Genomic DNA, 21,940 nt, shown 5'->3' on the forward strand with positions numbered 1-21,940 from the left:
ATTTCTCAGAATAATAAGATTGCTATTAAACAGAAAAAGTGTACCTATTAGATCAATAATAAGCTTGTGAAAAATGAATAGAAGGAATTTTTTGAAGTCCCAGCTACTTCTTGTGAAAAGTTATCATTTTCTGAAAAAAATAGGTATAGCTATTTATACTTGGCTGTTTCATTATTTTCTCTCTTGACCACAGCAGTATTTTCTCAATAATCAAGCACCAGAAATGAAAAATAGAACATCAGTGACAGATTTCATCCTCCTGGGTCTGACTGATATTCCAGAATTACAGCTTGTGATTTTCTTCTTTCTACTTTTCACCTATTTACTGAGTATTACTGGAAATCTCACTATCATCTTTCTTACCCTGCTGGATTCCCACTTGAAGACTCCCATGTATTTTTTCCTCAGAAATTTTTCCTTATTAGAAATTTCATTTACCTCTGTCTGTAATCCTAGATTTTTGATCAGCATCCTCACTGGAGACAAATCTATTTCTTATAATGCTTGTATAGCTCAGGTATTTTTCTTGATCTTCCTTGGTGCAACAGAGTTTTTTCTTTTGGCATCCATGTCCTACGACCGCTACGTGGCCATCTGCAAGCCCCTGCACTATACCACCATCATGAGTAACAAGGTCTGCTACCAGCTGGTCATTTCCTCTTGGCTGGCTGGGTTCTTGGTGATCTTCCCACCACTCATCATGGGCCTTGAGCTGGATTTCTGTGACTCCAAGGTCATTGACCACTTCACCTGTGACTCTGCTCCTTTGCTGCAAATCTCCTGCACCGACACAAGTACCCTAGAGCTCATGAGCTTCGTTTTAGCTGTGATTACTCTTCTGTCCACTTTGATGTTAGTTATTCTCTCCTACTCTTACATCCTCAGAACAATTTTAAGAATCCCCTCAGCCCAACAAAGGAAAAAGGCCTTCTCAACCTGTTCTTCCCATATGATTGTTGTCTCGATCTCATATGGAAGCTGCATCTTCATGTATGTGAAAACATCACCAAAGGAAGGAGTTGCATTGACCAAAGGGGTAGCTATGCTGAACACCTCTGTGGCTCCTATGCTAAACCCATTTATTTACACCTTAAGGAATCAGCAGGTGAAACAAGCTTTTAAAGATGTTGTGAGAAAGATGTTTTCCTCAAAAACATTGGTCTGACTTTAATTTATAACTAAAGCACAATTTTAACTGGAGAGACAAGTAATTAATTTTTATATCTCCTCTATCTTCTTTTTTCCTCCTCAGTAATGCAATTATTTATGCAATTTTGGATTCAATGTTTTCACATTACATTAATTTAAGCACAAAAGGGTGTGATCTGTAGCATTATCCTATAGCATAACACAAGGAAATTACTAAAGTCATTTTCTATATTAATGTATGAACTATAAATAATATACATTGTGGTGATATTTATCAATGTCTATTATATTAAACAGAATATGACATTAACATTTATAGCTGTTAAATCATAGAACTATACATATATATGAATTCACCTGCATATGTTTGTACCTAAACATTTTTATATTTACATGTGAAATTTATTACATACATGTGCACTACTTTAATTTAATTTCATTTTCTTTAATGTGATATTTAGATGAAACATATGGAACACAGAAATGATTTATTTACAAACAAGAATTAAATTAAGAAAGTTTAGAATGAACTTAAATAGTTTTGTTTTTAGCAATTTATTGTATGAATGCTTAATTAAGAATAATTAAGATCATAAACTATGATATTAATATCATTTCATGTGTGTATAATGTTTATAATTAAAGCATTACTTAAAGGGAATGTAATCATGTTTCTATAAAACAATTCTTTTTTATATTTGATTGCATTTTGATTTTCTTTTTGATTTTCTTTTTTCTTTTTTCATTTTATACATCTTTTACATCATTTTTCATTTTTGCACAATGTATGCATTTTCATCTTGGTTATAGTCCCCATACAATTTCCACCCCCCTTGTTTTGATCCTACTCCTTCCTCCCACCCCCTGCAGTGTGTCTCTGGTTTATAGTTGCTTGTTGATTTTGATTTTTACTTTATTATAATTAAGATAATTGCATGATAATAAACTCATGCAATTTGCAGCAACATGGATGGCGCTGGAAGGGATCATGCTCTATAAAACAATTGTGCAAAGAGTTAGCACATGTAGCTTGGTGATGAAGCTCTCTAGGGAACTTTACCCAAGTTTGTGGTCTGTAACTCTAGAGCAATACAGTATCTTAGCTAATAGTATTGTCATATCTCTTTTGTAAATTGGTTTAATCTTGTTTTGATTACCTAGTGTAACATGGAGAATTATATTTTTGCAAGCTGCATTTTAAAATGAAAACCATATTATCCAAAGATTTAGATAATCTAAAGATTATCTAAGATTTTGATAATCTTAGAAAGATTTATAATCCCAGAAAATTCATTTTATCTCAGGAGTCAGAAAGAGCTCACATTTGCCATGAATGATTGCTGATCAACCTCACTCTTGTGTTTCTCTCTCCCTGTTTTTTCTGGATCATGCATTTCTTTGTTTTGTTTCTGTCTTCCTTAACATGGGTATTTTTGTCACATAAAAAGTATCACAGTGCTTTACAAGCTCTAGACTACTCATCAATTTATGAAAAAAAAAAAAAAGAGAGAGAGAGAGAGAAGAAACCCAGGCACCAATTCTAAGAGAATTACCAGTTTCAAAGAATTGATTGACTCATCTTTGAATGGATGTTAATAACTTACCATCTCTTTAATCCAAGAGGCTCAGTTATGTGATTCTAGACCACAATAGATGGTTAGTTTAATGTGTTGGTTTTAGGTCATCTGGATTTGTGCTTATTGCTATCCTTTGTACACTTAACATTCTGCTGGTCATACTAATGGTGGTTAGTTATTATAGCTGTGTTAATCTCATTCTTGTTATAGTTACCTTTGTTCACATATCAGTCTGGAACACAATATTTACTGAGAGGTAGAATTGGAGGCTGGAAGCTACTCTTGCTTAAAAATAACAGGGAAATAGTTCTTATGTAAAAAAAAATACATCATCCATTTTTAAATCAGTAATTTACTTGGTAACTGTGAATAGATGTGGGTGTGACATAGTTATGTCTCAGGGGCTGTGAACCCATTCCTCTGAATCATATACATGCTGTACACCAATGTTACCTCAGTTTTAAAATTCTGGGTAATATGGGAATGTATATTAAAAATGAATGGAAAGCATGCAGACCTGCAGCTATAGAGACCCTTTCAAAATAAAAGTGACCTAAACATTCTTTAGAGAAAGACATACTCTTGGTAAATTTATACCAGTACAGTCTTGTGTAAGAAACATATTTTATCAAATGTGTATTATTATCTGTCATATTCACATGCAAGTCAAATATTTGAATCACAGTATATATTTAACCACTTTAAAAAGGTTACTAGAGTGTAGACTTTTCAGGTGTCTTATCTATGTAGCCACATTCTCAGCATCAGCCTAATAAAGAACTGAGGACAATGTGATGGTATAGATCATGAATATCTTTTTTTTTCTTTTTACCTAAATTTGAAGACACATGATGAATCATCCCTTCCCATTAAAATTCCACTATTGATTTCTAGTTTATTGCATTACGATCAGATAAAATCTTCTGTTTTACCTCCAAGTCTAAGAGTTTAATAGCATTTCCTTTTGAATAATTTTGTAAACATAAAAAGGGCACATTAAAAGAAGGTGAACTTTCTTGCACTAGTTTATAGAGTACGTTTCCACTAAATCTTCTATACAAAGTATGCTATTTAGGTATTCTCCAGTCTTTCATTTTGCTCGTTTTACTCCTTTAAGTTCCTATCATAGATTGAAGGATGTAGATTAAGTTTCATTTGTTTGTGTTTTTCCTTGTAATTTCTACAGTTTGATACCAAAGTTCATCAAAGATATCACATATACACATAAGAAGAGACTGATAATTTCCAGATTTTAGGAAACAAAATCCAGCAACATGTAAAATTAATAACATGCATGACCAAATACCTTATTTGAGAAATTCAATAGTGAACAAATCTATATTGTAATTTAATATATTAAACTTCAAAAGTGATAAAAATCAAAAGTGGCATAAAAATATTCTTATTCCAAGTAATGTTACTGAGTAAAAATATAGACATTCGGTAGGAGGAAATTTCTTCTCTTTTATAATTTATTTAATTATTTATTTTTAACTAAGGTAATATTGGGGTGCCCCCATCAGGTATTACCACTATAATGTACCCAACCACCAGCTCACCCATAGTCCACCACTGTAGGCCAATGTGCTCCCTTCCCTCTTTGTTCTTACACCAAGTACAGGTGTCCTCCTGTACTTGGTCCTTCAGCTCTGCAGTCAGCTACCAAGATTTAGCTTTTCAGTTTGTCTTTATCTATCTATTAATTTAGTTACTTTATATTCCACAGTCTAAGATGGAGGCAGGTTGCTCCTTAAGTTCATGAGAATTGGCACCAATTGAGAACACTTTCATGTTCCTTTATAATGATTATAATATATAATACAGATATTCCAAGCACAAAACTTCCAAACTAACATTTTCCAGGGTGAATGGTTCTTCAATTTTAGTGGCAAACTTTATAATACATACATTTCACAACAAGTTTGCCAATTTTTAGTACAAGTGCATATTTACATAATACAAACAATATGTTTAACAATGGAATCTTGCTATTTTGTACATTGTTGATAGGATCATAAATTGGTACAGCTATTAAAGAAAGCAGTATGGAGGTTACTCAAAAAAATTGAAAATAGAAATTACATAGAATCCTATTATCCCACTTTGGGATATTAAACCGAAAAAAAAAGGATAACACTAATTTGTACAAGAATTTGTACAAGAATTTGTACAACTTCATGTTTATTGAAGCATTATTTATAACAGCAAAAGCCTGAAGGTAACACATGTCCTTCAATAATTGGATAAAGAAGGCGTGGTATCTATACAAATAGGACAACATTCAGCTAAAAAAGAAAGTTATAAAAACTTGCCATTTGTAACAACATGGATGGACAGAGAATGTATTATGTTTAGTGAAAGATGGGGAAGGACAAACACCATATGATTTTAGTCAAGCGTGGTATATAAAGAAAACATACAGATGAACCAAATAAAATTTTAGATTATAAGACTAATTATTAGCTACCGTAAGATAAGGTAAAGGGGGTGAGTAAATCATATAAACAGAACCCAAATGTATGGGGAAAGAATTAGATTTTTAGTGGTGAATTTAATGTAGTTTATACACATGTTGATTTTTAATTATGCATACCTGAAACTCATATATTTCAATACTGCAATGTCACGTCACTGTAAACATGGGGATGAAAGACCATAGATTACTAAACAAGTTAAAAATGGATTTTCCTATTTGCAACAACATGGATGGAATTTAAGTTGTTGATACTAAATGAAATAAGTTAGAAAGAGAAAGACAAACACCATATGAATTATCTAATATGTGGAATATAAAGAATCAAACAAAACAAGCAAACACAACACAATAAGAGAAAATCTTAGATTCTGACGACAAAACAGTGGTCACCAGAGAATAAGGGAGAGTGGGTGGGAGGAAAGAGCAGAGGAGGTCAATTTGACAGCAGGAAACGGTGCTTGAACTTAGGTGTTGAGTGTCCTGTGATATGAAACTACATCTCAAATTTACATCGTTTTGTAAATCAATGTTACATTAATTTAAAAAGAATATGTCTGTAATATTTTTCCTGTTTTTCACACATCAAAAAATATTCCTATGACAAATAATGCAAATTTGTTCTGCGAGATCAATGAATACGTGGTATTTTTCCTCAATGTGTTTATAACAGTAAATAGACACTTTATAAACAGTTATGTCATGGGAAATCAGGTAAAGCAAAATATTTAATTACTAAACCTCTTCTACTCATGTGCTTAGAGAGTGTAGCAGAGAACTGAAACAGGCTGTGTTCCTTTTCTGGTTGGTAGGATTGGTACCTGACTTCCATCTCAGATGACGCATGGATGCTGTTGCTTATTTAGTTATTTTGCCAAAGTATATTACCCAAGAGGCTTGTTAGAGACGTGAGGAAATAAGTCACTGAGGAACCTTATCTCATTCAGGTGATGGTTGGGTACCTCCAGAAAATTGAGGAACAGAAAAACATAAATATCACTAACTTTAATATTTGAAAGCCAACTCATTGCTCAGAATGATCAGAGCTCTTCCAGAACCCAGAGGAAGATCTTTTGTTCTCCCTCACACTGGTTTTCTTCTCTTCATGGCATAGATCAAAAGAAAATGTTTCCAAGACTTAAAATAAAAAAAGTGCCTCTAACGATAGCTAATATATGGTATGAAAATAGAAAACTAGTTGCTCTCAAGATCCTCCCAAAGATGTCTGGTGAGTAAATTTAGGTTGATGATCCTGCTAGACCAGTCAGCCTCATCTCCCTGAACACTACACAGATATGAAAATTATTTTCTTTTTTGATAAATAAGATAAAGAAATATTTCTATGCATTTTCCTCCATAATGTATTTAATATTTAATGTGGAAAATTATGGACTTATTATGTATAATTCAATATCCCTTTGTATGTTTTTGCATAGACCAGTAGTCATCTATGTGGTGTTAGTTTATCAGAACACAAAAATACAACTCCCAACCCCCTGAAGTAATACTCAAAAAGAATATTACATCCTTAAAGATATCTACATTTTCTAAATTGTAAACATTATTTATGATGAAAATTTTTCAGCAGATGTAATTCAGTCCCTCCAAAGCAACTTTTGACTTGGTGGAAAAGTTCCCTTTATCTCAGAATTATTCTATAAAGAACAATTTGCCAACTGAGGAAAGAGTTTCTTGCTGCTGTTCATAAAACACTACACAGAATTATCAAGATTATTATTATTATCAAGATTATTATTATTAATTATCAAGAGAATTCACTAAGGGAGTTTGGGTCTGACATTTGTTCATAGCAGGATGCTGAAAAAGGAGATGGCAGCAAAGATGTCAATTTTTATGTACTTCATGTTTTGTTCTACTTGTCTTTTTTTTTTTTTTTTTTGTAGCCATGAACTACTTGGCAAAAAAGAAATGTTAGATATATCATAATCAAAGGACAAGGCAAATTGATCTTATTTAACAAAGGCAAAATAGGATTTGCATAGAGGAAGAATATTGACGAGATATGAAAAGTCATAGTAATTTTGGAAACAAAGAACTCTGCTTTCCTTTCCTTGAAGGCTGTTGGTTAGCACCTGATGTTCACAAAGTCCTCATGCTCTTAAGAATGGAAGCGTCACCAAAACAAACAGTTTTCATTATTTACCAAGTTCTTGAAAAACCTTGAGTGTTTAACTGAGGTAACTATGAGCCACGTTGTCTCTGGAAAGCATTGGTCAGTAGCTTTGCTGTGTCTTCATATTAGCTGTGCTAGACTTGTAACATTTAAATTAGAGTTTTTCTTTGGTTTTTTTTGCATCCGTTTTCCTGTGATGGTCTCTGTAAGCCAAAGCTGGCTTTCCCATGTGTACCTCATGGGATTTTATAAGGCACGTGTCCATAGGCAGGAAGGAATTCATCTGATAGTGCCAGAGGACTCATTTCATTTATAGGAAGTATTTGAAAGCAAACTATGAATGATTGAAGAATTATTCATACAACATAGTAATTGATGTCTCCCATGGAAACACCATTTCCTTCAATGATGGAGAAATCGTAGGAACCCCAGAGACAGGTTTCAAACAGGGACTCATAACTACCATTATAAATAATTAACCCTGGTGAGTATAATCTGAAATTCTCACCATGTTTTAAAAAATTAAAATGCAAATACACCTAAAAGTACATCTTAGGTACATCATTCATCAAAAGCCTTGAATAATTGTTATATGTCAGACACAGTTATGGTAGCAGAGTTTTTAGAGTTTATTAGTGACCCAAATGATCCAATGACCCTAAGAATATTAGGAGGCTCTTGAACTTCTAGAAGGTCTACATATACAACATCTATGTGAATGCCTGTAGAATTTAATGGAAACTATACAAAGTAATTCTTTGAATGAAAAACAGTTCTTATCAGAGAAAGGGTACTGAGGTCTGGGAAGAAGGCAGGAAAGCTAAAGAAAGCATTCTAAAATACACAGTCTCTCTTAGAGGAGGAACAAAACTACTTCAGTTTCTATAAGATATCATAGGGGGAGCAAATTCTGGTTAGTGGGGAAATGCCCAAATCTCCAGAAGAGGGATTATTAGAAACAGCCCACTAGGCAAATAGCAGCAACAGATGGAGAATTATAATATTAAAGATAAAATAAGGACTAGTTCAAAAGCCAGAGGAAGAGTCTAGAAAAGGCAGATTTACAAAGTTTAGAGTTGGGATTTCAACTGTAAGCCTTTTACTTAAGAATGTACTCAAAATTACAGTGAAATTTGAAGGAGAGAAGAAAATAAAGCTGTTAGACCAAGTGATCAGAGGAGACATTGAAGTTACAGCTTAGTCTCAGCCCATAGACAACTCTTTTATTTCTTCAGTTCACACTTACATTATGCCTTACACATGCTATCCACAAGGGAATATAAAAATATATAAAGTATAATCTCTACTTTGGAGAAATTTATAGAAATATTGAACAGAAATATAGAAGTATACTGAAATATACAGTCCTATTTTTCAAGACAGCACACATAACAAGGGGTTAGAAATAACAGGATCATACTCTCATACCCTGGAAGGATAAATGAAGATTTCCTTGAAGAACTGATACTCTCAGAGACTCCTCAAGGACAAATAAGCACAAGGCAGCTCTTGCACAAGAGACAGGGAGGAGAATTGCAACTAGTCAATGCTGTTGCAATTTCCGTTATAAGGAAGAAAGGTAAGGAACTTATAAGTATTGAGGCAAGAATATAGGGAAGGTACTGTTCATGAAGCGTCTTCACAAAAGAAATCAATCTTTGTGAGAAATAGTTACCAATGGAAGAGAAGAAGGCATGGTAAAGGAGCAAGACTTCACTTTGAACAGACAAAATGTGAGGTGTCTGTGGGGTATCCAACAGGTGAGAGATATGGGAAGTGTTTTTTACTTGGAAAAGTTTTGGCTTTTGGAATTCATCAATTCAATGAAAATCCCTTTCACTGAGTGAATGTCACCCATGAAGAAAAGTGTGAAGTAAGATGAATCACAAACAGAAATCATGAAACTAAAGGACTCAAGATAGAACACTGCAGAACAGCAATAATTCAAAGATGAATAGAAGATGAAGAGATAGAGTAGACATTGAGAAGTGAGATTTAGAATTAGGAGCAAAAATCAGAATAATGACAGAATTCAATGAATGACTAAATTTTAATTTAAAAAAATATTGTGGGTGATGTAGGGCAAAATAACTATAAAAATGTGCTGTCTTAACAGTAAGAAAGTCCTTGAGGGTGTAAGAAAAGCAGTGGGTGGTTGCAATGAAAGGTTGTAGAGACTTCAAGTTTAAACTGAGTAGGGTTTCAGGTGGTGGAGACACCATTGCCTTTTCGGTGAACTTAAGAACATTATGTAAGAAGACAGAGCCTGGAAGATTATAGTTAGTGATATTAAGCGTACCTTTGGCTTCAGGGAATTTGAGAGAAATGGAAATATGTCAACAGACTAAAAAATAACATGAACACATATGAGAATAATCCTTTTGTAAATATCTTGATGGTAAATTTTACTCATGCTATATATAAAAATACTGTCCAAACCCTCTGGGAGTTAAGAATAAGGAATAGGAGGACAGAAGGATAAAGAGATAAAAGAAAAATCTAGGAACCAGTGTTGAATTTTGTTGTGATTGTTGTTTTCTTGTTTTCCAGGAGAAAAATGCATCCTTTGATAGCCACCATGGAAGAAGCTTCATGCTCTTAACTCTCTGCTCATGACTCTTCATGCTCCTAACTGTCCTATAGCCAAAGTTTGTCTTGGATAAAGAATGTTATAGTGTACATGAAGCAACATCACCTTTCCCCACTGCTTGTAATTCCAATCTATGCAATGAATTGCAATCAACTACCTTTGTCAGTTTCAAGGGGTAATGACTGATCTAATAAACTAATAATTGTTTTCACAATTTCATGAATCCTGAAGGAATTATCCCCTGCTCATGCATACACGATTCAGAAAGGCTGCTGGAACTGTGGCAATATTGACCACGATGTAAAAAGGAGTTAACCTGGCTTTTATATACTGCATTTTGCTACAGATATTGAATATCTACTTCCTCGTGAAGACTTTATGATTTTTATATGCCTGTTAGCAGAGTCCAAAAGTCTGTGATGAAAAATCACACAGCAATAACAACTTTTATCCTGCTGGGATTAACAGACAATCCACAACTGCAAATCCTGCTTTTTATCTTTCTATTTTTCACCTACATGTTGAGTGTAACAGGGAATCTTACTATTATCACCCTCACCTGGGTGGACTCCCATCTTAAAACTCCTATGTACTTTTTCCTCAGAAATTTTTCCTTCTTAGAGGTCTCATTTACCACTGTCTGTATTCCTAGGTTTCTGTACAGTATGTCAACCGGGGACAATACCATTACTTACAATGCTTGTGCAAGTCAAATATTTTTTGTCATTCTCTTCGGAGCAACAGAATTTTTTCTCCTGGCAGCCATGTCGTATGATCGCTATGTCGCTATCTGCAAACCCCTTCATTACATGACCATCATGAGCAATAGGGTATGTACCTCACTAGTCCTCTGCTGTTGGGTATCTGGTTTGATGATTGTTCTCCCACCTCTTAGCATGGGCCTTCAGCTTGAATTCTGTGACTCCAATGCCATTGACCATTTTAGCTGTGATGCAAGCCCCCTCATAAAGATTTCGTGTTCAGATACGTGGGTAATAGAACAAATGGTTATCGCTATGGCCATAATTGCACTCATTATCACCCTTGTGTGTGTGTTTCTATCCTACACATACATTATTAAGACAATTCTGAGGTTCCCCTCTGTCCAACAAAGGAAGAAGGCCTTTTCCACCTGCTCATCCCACATGGTGGTGGTTTCTATTGCTTATGGAAGCTGCATCTTCATCTACATCAAACCTTCTGCAAAGGATGAGGTAGCCATAAATAAAGGTGTTTCAGTGCTCACTACTTCTGTTGCTCCCTTGTTGAACCCCTTCATTTACACCCTGAGGAATAAGCAAGTGAAACAAGCCTTCAATGACTTTTTAAAGAGGATTGCATTTCTCTCAAAACTTCGATGAATCAGGGTAATATGAGAGATGAAAGCCCTCTAAGTACTTAAGTAAAACTAAGTTATTTCATTGCTTATACCTTTAATTTGGCCCTGCTTACTTTCTTAGTGATTTGATACTGCATTCTAACCTCCCATCTTCTTTCAAACACCTTCTTCAACCAAACCAAACTCATGCGAAACTAAAAAACATATTTCTAAGCCATTAAACTTGTCTCCACCACTGACCTAGTCTTTCTTTTTAATGTTGTAGGGAAGGAAGGAAAACAGTAATATTCAAAAGCACATAAATTATATAGGCATTACATTATGTAGTAATATCACTGGCTTGGTCTAAAACAAAGGTATTAAAATTAATATTATAAATATAAGAATAAAATAAAAAACAGAAAACGCCAATATCAAAGATGGATTAAAAATAAATAAAACCAAACAAACCATCACAAGATAATTAAAATAATGACACCAACAAAGTAGAAATGGAGATGACAGAGGAATTTGGAATAATTAAAATTGAAGATACGGAAACATCTTCACAATCCCTGATAAGATGATTTAGCTATTTATTTATTTTCATGAAAGAAGAACTTAAGGCACACATTTAATATAAAACATATTTAAACATATCATCTATCACTTATATGTTACAGACATGGAATAGTTACATAAGAGCATGTTGGCACGCTATACATTTTAAATGATGAAATAGAACAAATACCATCACATACAGCACAAGGTCAATTGACAGATTTTAAGAGCTATCAAGGGCAGCAAATCAGCAAGAACAGGAAAAATGAAGAACTACTAAAGGGCATAAAATACTGGAATTAAAAAATTTGGGTGTCTTGGTGGTAGATGTGTAGTGACATATAAGGATAGGGTGGGATACTATACTTCTAAATCATAAAAAGTGTTCTAAACCAAAGTTGCCATAATAAAAAAATTTAATAAAAATAATTAATTAAAAATAAATAAATGAAAGATCAAAGAGACAGTTGAAAATATTTCTAAATTGAAGCACTTACAGTTTGAAGTAAGTGATAGTGGTTTTTTGTTTGTATTTTTTTTTTTTGGTGACTCTGGTGGGACATGAATAATAGTGTGTTTGTTAATGGAGGACGAAAAATAACAAAAATCTGCTGATAATACTCCCACTTTTTAAAGCCATAGCTCTGTGAAAGTAACTAATTACTTGTGACTAACACACAGAAAGGGCAAAGAACTAATTGAATAAAATAGCTCCAATATTAAGCTCACTCCTGACCAACTATTTATTTTAAATTTATAAGGGAAGTTGAAAGTTTCTTTCAAATTATCAATGGAATTGGAAAACTACAATTTTCTCTTCACTGTCCACTTTCTTTTGATTGTTATTTGTGGGGAAAATTGTGGTTTTGGAATCCCATGTGTTGATATTTGAATACTTTGCTTCCAAATCAAGAGTGCATTGTGGTATGGCAAGTCTGTGAGGGTGACATTACATACAGGTAAGCTTGGGATCTCCGTCACCTATATGTGAAAAAAGATCATTCTCAAATACAGATTTTTCCCTATTTATTGATCTGTACTGTGGTATAACTGTTGGAACATGAAGGTTAGAATCATAGAACTGTTTTAAAGTCACTTTACTTACCACAATAATTGCATATGTGTAGAATACAAACAAAGCAATTACGGAACTGACAGTCCACACAACTTTGTGAAACAAACCTGTGTTCAGAATTGTGTTTAAAATTCCCTTTTTAGGGAAGACTTAAAGATCCAATTAGATGAGCTTTGACAAACATAAGCCACATTCTTATTAAATTCGTGATTGATCAATTAATCAATTGCAGGTTTCCACTTTGACTTACGGATTACTTTTGGTATGATTTCTACAGGAAAAATAATTGCCAACTGTAAGCATGTTTTTGCCAGGAAACTTCCATTAAAAATACTTCACTGCTTTATTGTATAGAAGTCATAGGTCACATATTCTGTTATCAGGAATTTTTACATAAACTAACAGCAGATCTTATGTCTGCACCTTGCTCTCTGGAGCCTTAGAGGAAAGACTCAAAGACAAAGAGCTAGCCAGCTTACGACACTCACTCCGGGTCCAGTAGTAGGATCTGGCTGTCAGTTTGAGACCTCTGTTTTCTGTTCTTGGTTGGTTGGTTTTATTACTTGTTATTATGTTTATAGAGGTAACAGTTTACAATGCTGTATGTAATTCAGAGGTATACTTTACACCCCTCCAGGTGTGTTACCACTACGTCCACCACCAAGACATGCACAATCCCCTATCATGTGCACTGGGCTAACTCCACCTTTGCTCTCATTCTCCCATTCATGCCCACTCCCCCATAGCCTTAATAGTCATTTCTTTGTTTGGTTTGCCTGCTATGCACCTCTCTATCTCACCTTAGGATCAACTTGAGCTTTTCCACCATGTCTCAAAATAGGGGGGCCCAGACAGGAGCTATATATATTTTGTTACCTAAACTTAGAATCACCTGGTGTAACGTGTAGTGGTTAGAACATTCAGTAGTTGCTGCTCAAATTCAAGGGGAGGAACTTAGATCCTGCATCTCGTGGGAGGAGTATCAAAGTTATACTGTGGGGACCATGTTGGATGGAGTTATTTTTGTCTTACTGTCATATAGGGAAATGTTATTTGCCACAAGAATGAAGATGGAACACAGAATGTTGCTTTAATTCTTTTTCAATGAAACTGTGCAGGGAAGGTAAAATTATGGGAAATTTATGCAACACACAACTCTATACATTTATCTCCTCCACTTATTCTAGGTGGATTAATAGCAGCAATCATTATCTTGATATCTGAAAACTAATCTCTTTTTTAAATATACATGTATCTTCACAAAATTCCTTTACTTGTAGTTGTTAAGATCAAAGTTTACCAATAACCTAGTAATATATTTTTATTCATCCATGAATGTTTTCTTTTCCCACTGTTGTTAAAATTAATAGACAGAATATTGATTAGGGAAGTATATGGTATCTGTAACACAAACAAAAATATATACCACTGGCACATATTGAAGATGGAAGAGGATGTTTTCTAATCATTAATCACCATCTCAGTATAAAGCAATTGTTATAATGGTATGTACACTAGGATCATTACAGAGCTGGGCATCTATGTGTCTAAGAGTGACACTTTGGAGTAAAGTGAAACAGTTTTGGAGAAAATGAAACTTTTTATCTTTAAAGTCATTTGAATTTTAAGAAGTTGATTTGATGTCATTTTCTGTAGGAAAATTGTACAGAATTAAAATGCAATAACTGAGGCGTCCCTGGTGGCCTAGGGGTTAATGCTCAGTGCTATCCCAGTATCACCACTGCAGCACGAATTCTATCCCAGGCCAGGGAGCTACCCACATGGTGCAGCAGACCTCTCCTGCCTCCCTGCTGCTCCCCTCAGCAGTGTATTTCAGTAGATATGCCTGTTCTGCTCCCCACTCTGTCTCTGGTGAATCCTCTCACCACCACCCCACACCTCTGCCCTATATACCCCAGTTCTTGTATGCATAAAATAAATAAATCTTAAACAATAAAATAAATAAAATGTAATAATTAACAAGGTATAAAATTCATTATATATACTCATTTATTCAATACATTCATTGATAATTTTAAGAGATTAAAATTGCTTATAGTTTTTTTTAAAAGACTGGAAATCAACTGCCCAATATAAACAAAAACTAAAATCACATATATAAAATGTATGATTTGTTTCAAAGGAAATTGTGCTTTCTTACTATGTTGATACTTTTACACTTTAAAATAAATAATTTTACAAGACATATCTCTACATTGTCCCTTTAAAGATCAAGTTCTCTTGAAACATCTTAAGCATACTTAATAATTACAAAATTCATTGTATCTAGGAATTTTTAAAAGCATGTATTTTAAGTAAAACATGGGCCATATTTAACTTATTTATCATATCCAGCTCTCTGCAAACCTATCTTCTATAGTGCAATAAAAACCTGTATTTATTTTATTCTAACATGCTTTTAGAGAAAATAAAATCTGTGATCATATTTCTAACTTAAATTTCATGCTGAAAAACTGTAAGGAAAGTTAAAAAGAATGTATAGAATGGAATTTCTAAACTTCAGTAAGCTAAGATGATGCAAATATTAGATACCAGTTCTTAAACCAGAAGTCAATATAGTTTCTGTTCATATTTTTATGTCAATTATTTCAATACACACTATTAATTGTGTAAAGCACAAAATATCTTTCTAAATGCAGTTCTGAGGGCTTCTTTAACCTGCTGGTTCCTCAGAGTGTAAATAAAAGGATTCAGCAAAGGGGCAACTGAAGTATTGAGCACAGCAACTCCTTTGCTTAAAGTCACTCTTTCATTTGCTGATGGCTTTATGTAGATAAATATACAACTGCCATATGTGATGGAGACCACGATCATGTGAGAAGAACAGGTGGAGAAGGCTTTTTTCTTTTGTTGAGATGAAGGGAATTTTAGGATTGTCCTGATGATGCAAGAATAAGAAAGGACCACTAATAACAACGTGACCATGAGAGTCAGCACAGCTAAGGTAAAGGCTATCAGTTCCAGTAAATGGGTGTCTGAGCAAGAAAGTTGCAGAAAAGGAGAAATATCACAAATGAAATGATCAATGATAGTTGAAGCACAGAAATCTAGGTCAAGAAACAGAATCAATGGAGGAAAAACAACCAGAAATGCAGTCACCCAAGAGCTGAGTACAAGCTTATGGCAAACTTGGCTTCTCATAATGGATGTGTAATGCAAAGGTTTGCAGATGGCGACATAGCGATCATAGGACATAGCTGCTAGAAGAAAAAATTCTGTAACCCCCAAGAATATGTAAAAAAACAGTTGAGATACACAGCCATTATAGGAAATGGTCTTTTGCCTGGTTACAATGGTGATTAGGAATTTAGGGATACAAGCACTGGTGAATGAAATTTCCAGGAAAGAGAAATTACGAAGGAAGAAATACATTGGGGTCTTGAGATGGGGATCCAGTAAAGTGAGAACAATGATCGTTAAGTTTCCTATCATACTCAGCAGGTAATTTAGAAAAAGAAAGAAAAAAATGATAGTTTGTAACTGAGAATTATCCGTCAGTCCCAGAAGGATAAATTCTATCTGCCTTGTATGGTTTTTCATTTCTCTTTTGTGATTAAATAAAATTCTAGAAATAAAGAGGCACTAAAACAGGAGCAACTTTATATCCAGGATACAATATATAAAATGCTTCATATTCATAAACATATTCATTTATAGTTAAATTCTCAAGCTTTAGATTTCGTATTGAAACGTCGTTTAAAACGCCAATGTAGCTCCTTGCAACTTCTCAGTGAACTCTGATGAAGACATAAAAAATGACAAAAGGAGAGAGAGTTCAATACTACAACAAAATAAGTATTAGGTGAATTTAGGGGGAAATTTGAATATAAAGTAAATAGAGCCACATTTTCCAAAAAAAAAAATATTTAAGGCTTTAGCATTTTGCCATGTGTAATTGAGACCATGAGAGTAATGGAGAAAATGCTTGAATTTTCTTCAGATTTATTAACTGCTGGTATTACTAAAACAGCTTTAAATTTTATTTTTCAATTATATAACTCTAACCAAATTTCTTCAATCTTTAAGCAAAGAGTACATTATGTTGAATAACTGTTCATCTATTGATTTCACTATCCAGATTCAGATGTACTACTAACAAATGATTTTATTTATGTTGTTAAAACTTTGTAAGTTTGTTTCAGATTTCTATAAAAAATCACAGTGATTCAAACATGGCTGATTCATTCCATTGAAAACTGTAGCTAATATATTCTTTAGATAACATACTACTGATAATGCAAGATAATGAGACTAAACTTCCTATTTTTAAGTGTTTATTTGAAAAAAATCAATAAAAGAGACAGACCTCTGAAAAAGAAAAATATACATTTGTGGGGGAAAAGACATACATAATTACAAATAATTATTAACCAAGCCAGAATAAATCTTTGTAATATGTAGAATTGAGGCTGCCGGAGGAGGCAGGTGAATGTAAGCAAATGGTGGAGGAGCCCAATGAACTGGGTGGAGAATCATTGGCGCCTTGGTGGTGTGGCAACAGACATCCAAAGAGGTGTGAACTTATACCCTAAGATATGGTGTTCTAACAAATGTACCTCATTTTAAAGAAAAAAAAAGGGTAAAAAATTTAAATAAAAAAATTTAAATAATGTTATCCATTAATATAATTACATTTTGAATACACAGTCTCCTTAAAAACATTATAAATATATTTTAGTTACAAATGTTTTATATGAATTGACCCAAACTTTACAATGACAACATATGGACATGCAAATATCATTTCTGAAAATGTACTAACAATGTTTATTAAAAATAAAGTACTCTTTAAGTGAAAAATTAAATTATAGGACATTTATGTGTTCATTAAAGAAATTAGTTATCCTTAAAAACACCTACCAAAAGAAACCATCCAATAACATGTTTTCTTTCAAGCTTCCCTAATCTATTATTCCATAAAAGCAAAAAAATAACTATTGGTGGATTCAAAAAACTAATATATCTTATTTACATAAGGTAAGATATATTTAAATCAACAAGCAACTATAAACCAGAGACACACTATGGGGTGGGGGAATAAGGGAGTAGGATCAAAACAAGGGGGGTGGGAACTGTTTGGGGGCTATAACCAAGATGAAAATGCATACATTGTGCGAAAATGAAAAATGATGTAAAAAATTTATGAAATAAAAAAATAAACTTTAAAACCAACCCTAGAAATTTAGCAATAGATATTTGGCTTTCAGAGGGGGAGGGAGCAGGAATAGGGAGAAATCAGGGGAATGTGGAAGGGTTAGGAATACAGTGGACTATAGCAGAGGAATATGAGTGTTTTCATGGTGGAAGTTCTATGGTGACTACACCTAAGGCGGGAAATCCTCAGCTAGGATATAAAATAATGTTACTTCAATAACAATAAATTTTAAAAATCTGTCTTTGTTCTAACTTATACTTTTCCTGCAAAATACATCAAGCATTCCTTTATGCTCATTGTGGTTATCAGAGTAATCTCAAAACCACAAATCAGGTGTTTGTTCTGTAACAAGTACAGATTTTTGCAATCAATAATTATTAACATTGAGCTATCATTGCCCAATGTTTATCAGAAACAGCAATTTCAAAAAGATATTTTTCTGTTTCTAGCAATGAACTAAAACATGTGAAGACAATTGTCCAGGAAAATACCTTTCAGCCTTATGTTTGATTAACATCTGGAGCTGTTCAAATTTTCTATATCTAGAGTATAATAGAATGACCATCAGGGTCTGATCTAATCACTAAACTATTAGCAATGCAGGAACTGCTTTTTCCCACAGTATGTTTAGAGTAAATGCAACAGATACTCTAGAGTTTCCTGTAGAATTCTTAACAAAATACTGTTTTGCAAAAGAAGCTATACATATGCAAATTAGGAGGTATTTGTAATTATTTAAAATTAAAATAACACCACTATTTTACTTACCATTTGTAAGTCTATTGGAATCTTTTTCCTCTTAGGTCCAGATTAAGGATCTATCATAAAGAAAGGCAGACATTCTCACTGGAAAACAATATTTAATTCTGTAGGCAGATAAATTACTTTCAAGTAATCTTTTAAGTTAATTCAAAGAAAGGGCTAAAGTGTAATGATTTTAGAAACAAAATTTTTCTTCACTGTCACATATATCTTAATATTAAATAGTACCTATGCTTTTGAATCACAAAGCTTTCTTTTTTGATGCCATATAATTAAAATATATGTTACCAACTAATCCCACATCAGAAACATTCAGAAAGATCATCATAACTGAGATGATTAACTTGAAACTTGGGAAATGTTGGCAGTTTTAAATTATATAAAAGGAGTGTTTGCTTCTTTACAGCAAATCTAAGGGGATAGTGTCTCTAGGGAGAAAAACAAAGGAAGAAAAAAATATTCAAAAGATCCTAGAAGTGTATAAAAAATACACTTATAATTTCAAGAGTGATGCTATAAAGTTAGAGTTGTTTCCTTTAAAATTAATCATTTCAAGACAATAATGTAAACATTGCAAGTTAGCAGATTATTTGGGGGTTTGTTAATGATATGTCCCAGGAAACCAAGGGAATTTCTTTTGAGACTTTTATTTTCCCCTCAGTATGTGAATCTATCACTAGAAGAACAGCATGCTTGTGTTTATTATTTTATATACGTATATATACATACACACATATACATGTACTTTGAGCATTTTTTTGATGATGAAAGAAAAATTTCACATTAAAATATTATTTAGCCATAATAATAAAGTAAAATCAAGGAACACACATATATAACATACAAATGAAGAAATAAATGTTAAAAGTATCCCCATCACAAAATAAAATAAATACAAACTTTAAAAAATAAAACTTCAACATTACATTTTGACATCATGAGACCACCTAGTCAACTGAGCTAGCGAAGTATCTTACATTATGATTTGAGAATGAATATTTACCTCAGTAATTTGGGAATGTGCACCTAATTATAACTTTTTTTACTTATAACTAATTATTATAACACCTATCATATATTGAACACTTAGTATGCATGAAGTACTCTGCTAATTCTTCTACACATGAAACAATTATTCATAATATGAAAGTACACATACCTACATTAAATATAAGGTTTTTAGTAATTTGAGGAACCTCCACATTGTTTTCCAGAAGGGTTGTACGAGTTTGCATTCCCATCAACAGTGTTAGATGGTTTCTTTAATCCACATTTTCAACAACACATATTGTTGCTTGACTTGTTGATATAAGCATTTAACATATGGAGATTGAGCAACACACTACTGAACAACCACTGGATAAATGTGGAAATCAAAGAAGAAATTTTACAAAATACTTAGCGACAAATAAAAATAAAGACATAACCAATCACCACCTACACAACAGAATAAAAACAGTAGTAAGAGGGAAGTATGTGGCAATATAGACCCGCATCAAGAAATAAGATAGAGATCAAATAAAACACCTTACCTCTCACCTTACGGAGGTGGAAAAAGAAGAACAAACAAAAATGTTGTGGAAGAAGTTAGAACAACTAGTGCAAACAGATATGAAATAGGAATAAAAAAAGACAGTTCAGAAGATCATTGAAATCCAAACCTGGTATTCATTTTATTAAATAAAAACAATTTGAAAAAAATAAAATAAAATTGCATAGGAAATACTTTTTTAAAAGAAGAACTGCAGTTATTTAAGTTGTTTTGAATAAAGGGAGCTTCACTGACATCATAATGTGAATAGACCCTTTGGTACCACATAGACTTTAATAAATGAGGTTTATGTATCACAATAATTTGTAAAAATTAAAGAGAGGGGAAATATCAATTTTTTTATAAAGTGGTAAATGAACAACTGTAGAAGGTGAATTGTGCAAGAAAAACAGGCTTAACACTTAGATTATAAGTGAACACTTGCAGATGTGTTTTCTGCAACATTTAAATCTGCCCAAAAACAGAGAAGACATTAATGTTAAAAATGTAAGTTATAAATTATTGCAGTATTATGTAAGTAAATATATAAGATCAGGATGTAAAACCTCTCAAATAATGGCTATAGCTTCAGAAATAAAACAAAACACAAATATATTTTATATGTATTAACCAAAATTTTTCTACATTAACACCATTAATTGTATTAAATTTAATAGCAAATCACAAAATAGTATTTTTAAGATATAAGACTTTCATATACTTAATAGCATGAGTGTATGCAAACATCTTAGAAAATTATAAGGAATCTCTTATTTGAAAACAGTGAAAGGATAGCAGAATTCAGCCCATAAGCAAGACAAAATTACCAAAAAAAATTTTGAACAAATGCATATCATCAGCAATCAACAAAATATGAATTAAAGTGACCAAAGAGGAAACTATTATTAGGATCATTGTCTTGACATAGATTAGTGCACTGATAATACATCTTGACCTTGGTGCTATTCACACTTCTCCAAGGACATTGTCCCAATTCCTAGGCGCATTAGTTAGCTTTTGTTTTGGTTTTCTGTGTTAATTTTAATTTGCACCCGCTAGGATTTTGAAACAGGGTCACCAAGGACACTTTCTTTAAAACTTAGTTGACAGTTGACTACATAAAGCATCTTCAGACATCTCTGTGGTGAAATGTTAAAGGGTGTCACGCTAAAATTATTGGATCACATCATCAGGCTTTCAAGAATCAAAAAGAATTTCTGGATTTCCTCTGCCTGTTTGCAAGTTTTCCATCTCTGTCTCCATCCAGATGAAACAGAAATAATTGCCTTTTTAACTTTAACTGACATGGCAATTCATGATGAATTTTAGACATAGGAATATAAAAATTGATAATACTTGTGCATGCATTCCCACTGCTACCCTGAGTGAAAGTTGAGAGTATGGCGAGATTCTATCTATGTTACTACTATGAATTCTTGTGTGGTGGTGAGATTTATTAAGAATCTGTGGGGATAAAACAAAACGGAGGCCTGATGAGAGACTGAACTGTAAGTATGTTCACATTTCTTAAATCATTATCTGTATTTGGAAAAACAAACTATTTCCTATCCTACTCCTAAGTATATGTAAATAT

The 21,940-nt window shown here is 33.1% G+C and overlaps 3 protein-coding genes across 3 annotated transcripts in view; 2 read left to right on the forward strand and 1 right to left on the reverse strand.

The window, feature by feature from the left end:
- Nucleotides 1–223: 223 nt before the first annotated feature.
- On the forward strand, nt 224–1,165 carry LOC311185531 (olfactory receptor 6C76; the record flags this gene model as incomplete). Its single annotated transcript, XM_084256156.1, has 1 exon — nt 224–1,165. One exon carries the CDS (start codon nt 224–226, stop codon nt 1,163–1,165), a length of 942 nt encoding a protein of 313 aa, XP_084112282.1.
- A 9,177-nt stretch (nt 1,166–10,342) lies between these two features.
- LOC311185532 (olfactory receptor 6C2) lies at nt 10,343–11,284 on the forward strand (the record flags this gene model as incomplete). Its single annotated transcript, XM_084256157.1, has 1 exon — nt 10,343–11,284. The coding sequence occupies one exon, from the start codon at nt 10,343–10,345 to the stop codon at nt 11,282–11,284; it is 942 nt and encodes a 313-aa protein (XP_084112283.1).
- Nucleotides 11,285–15,499: 4,215 nt separating this feature from the next.
- LOC311185533 (olfactory receptor 6C70-like) overlaps nt 15,500–21,940 on the reverse strand; it is a gene marked incomplete at both ends in the record, with an annotated part of 58,708 nt that continues 52,267 nt past the window's right edge. Inside the window, one exon of the mRNA XM_084256158.1 lies at nt 15,500–16,351. Within this exon, the coding sequence (XP_084112284.1) occupies nt 15,500–16,351 (852 nt within the window). The remainder of the gene's footprint in view (nt 16,352–21,940) is intronic.

The sequence above is a fragment of the Talpa europaea genome (assembly GCF_964194135.1).
Source record: "Talpa europaea genome assembly, chromosome: 15".
Taxonomy (NCBI): Eukaryota; Metazoa; Chordata; class Mammalia; order Eulipotyphla; family Talpidae; genus Talpa; species Talpa europaea.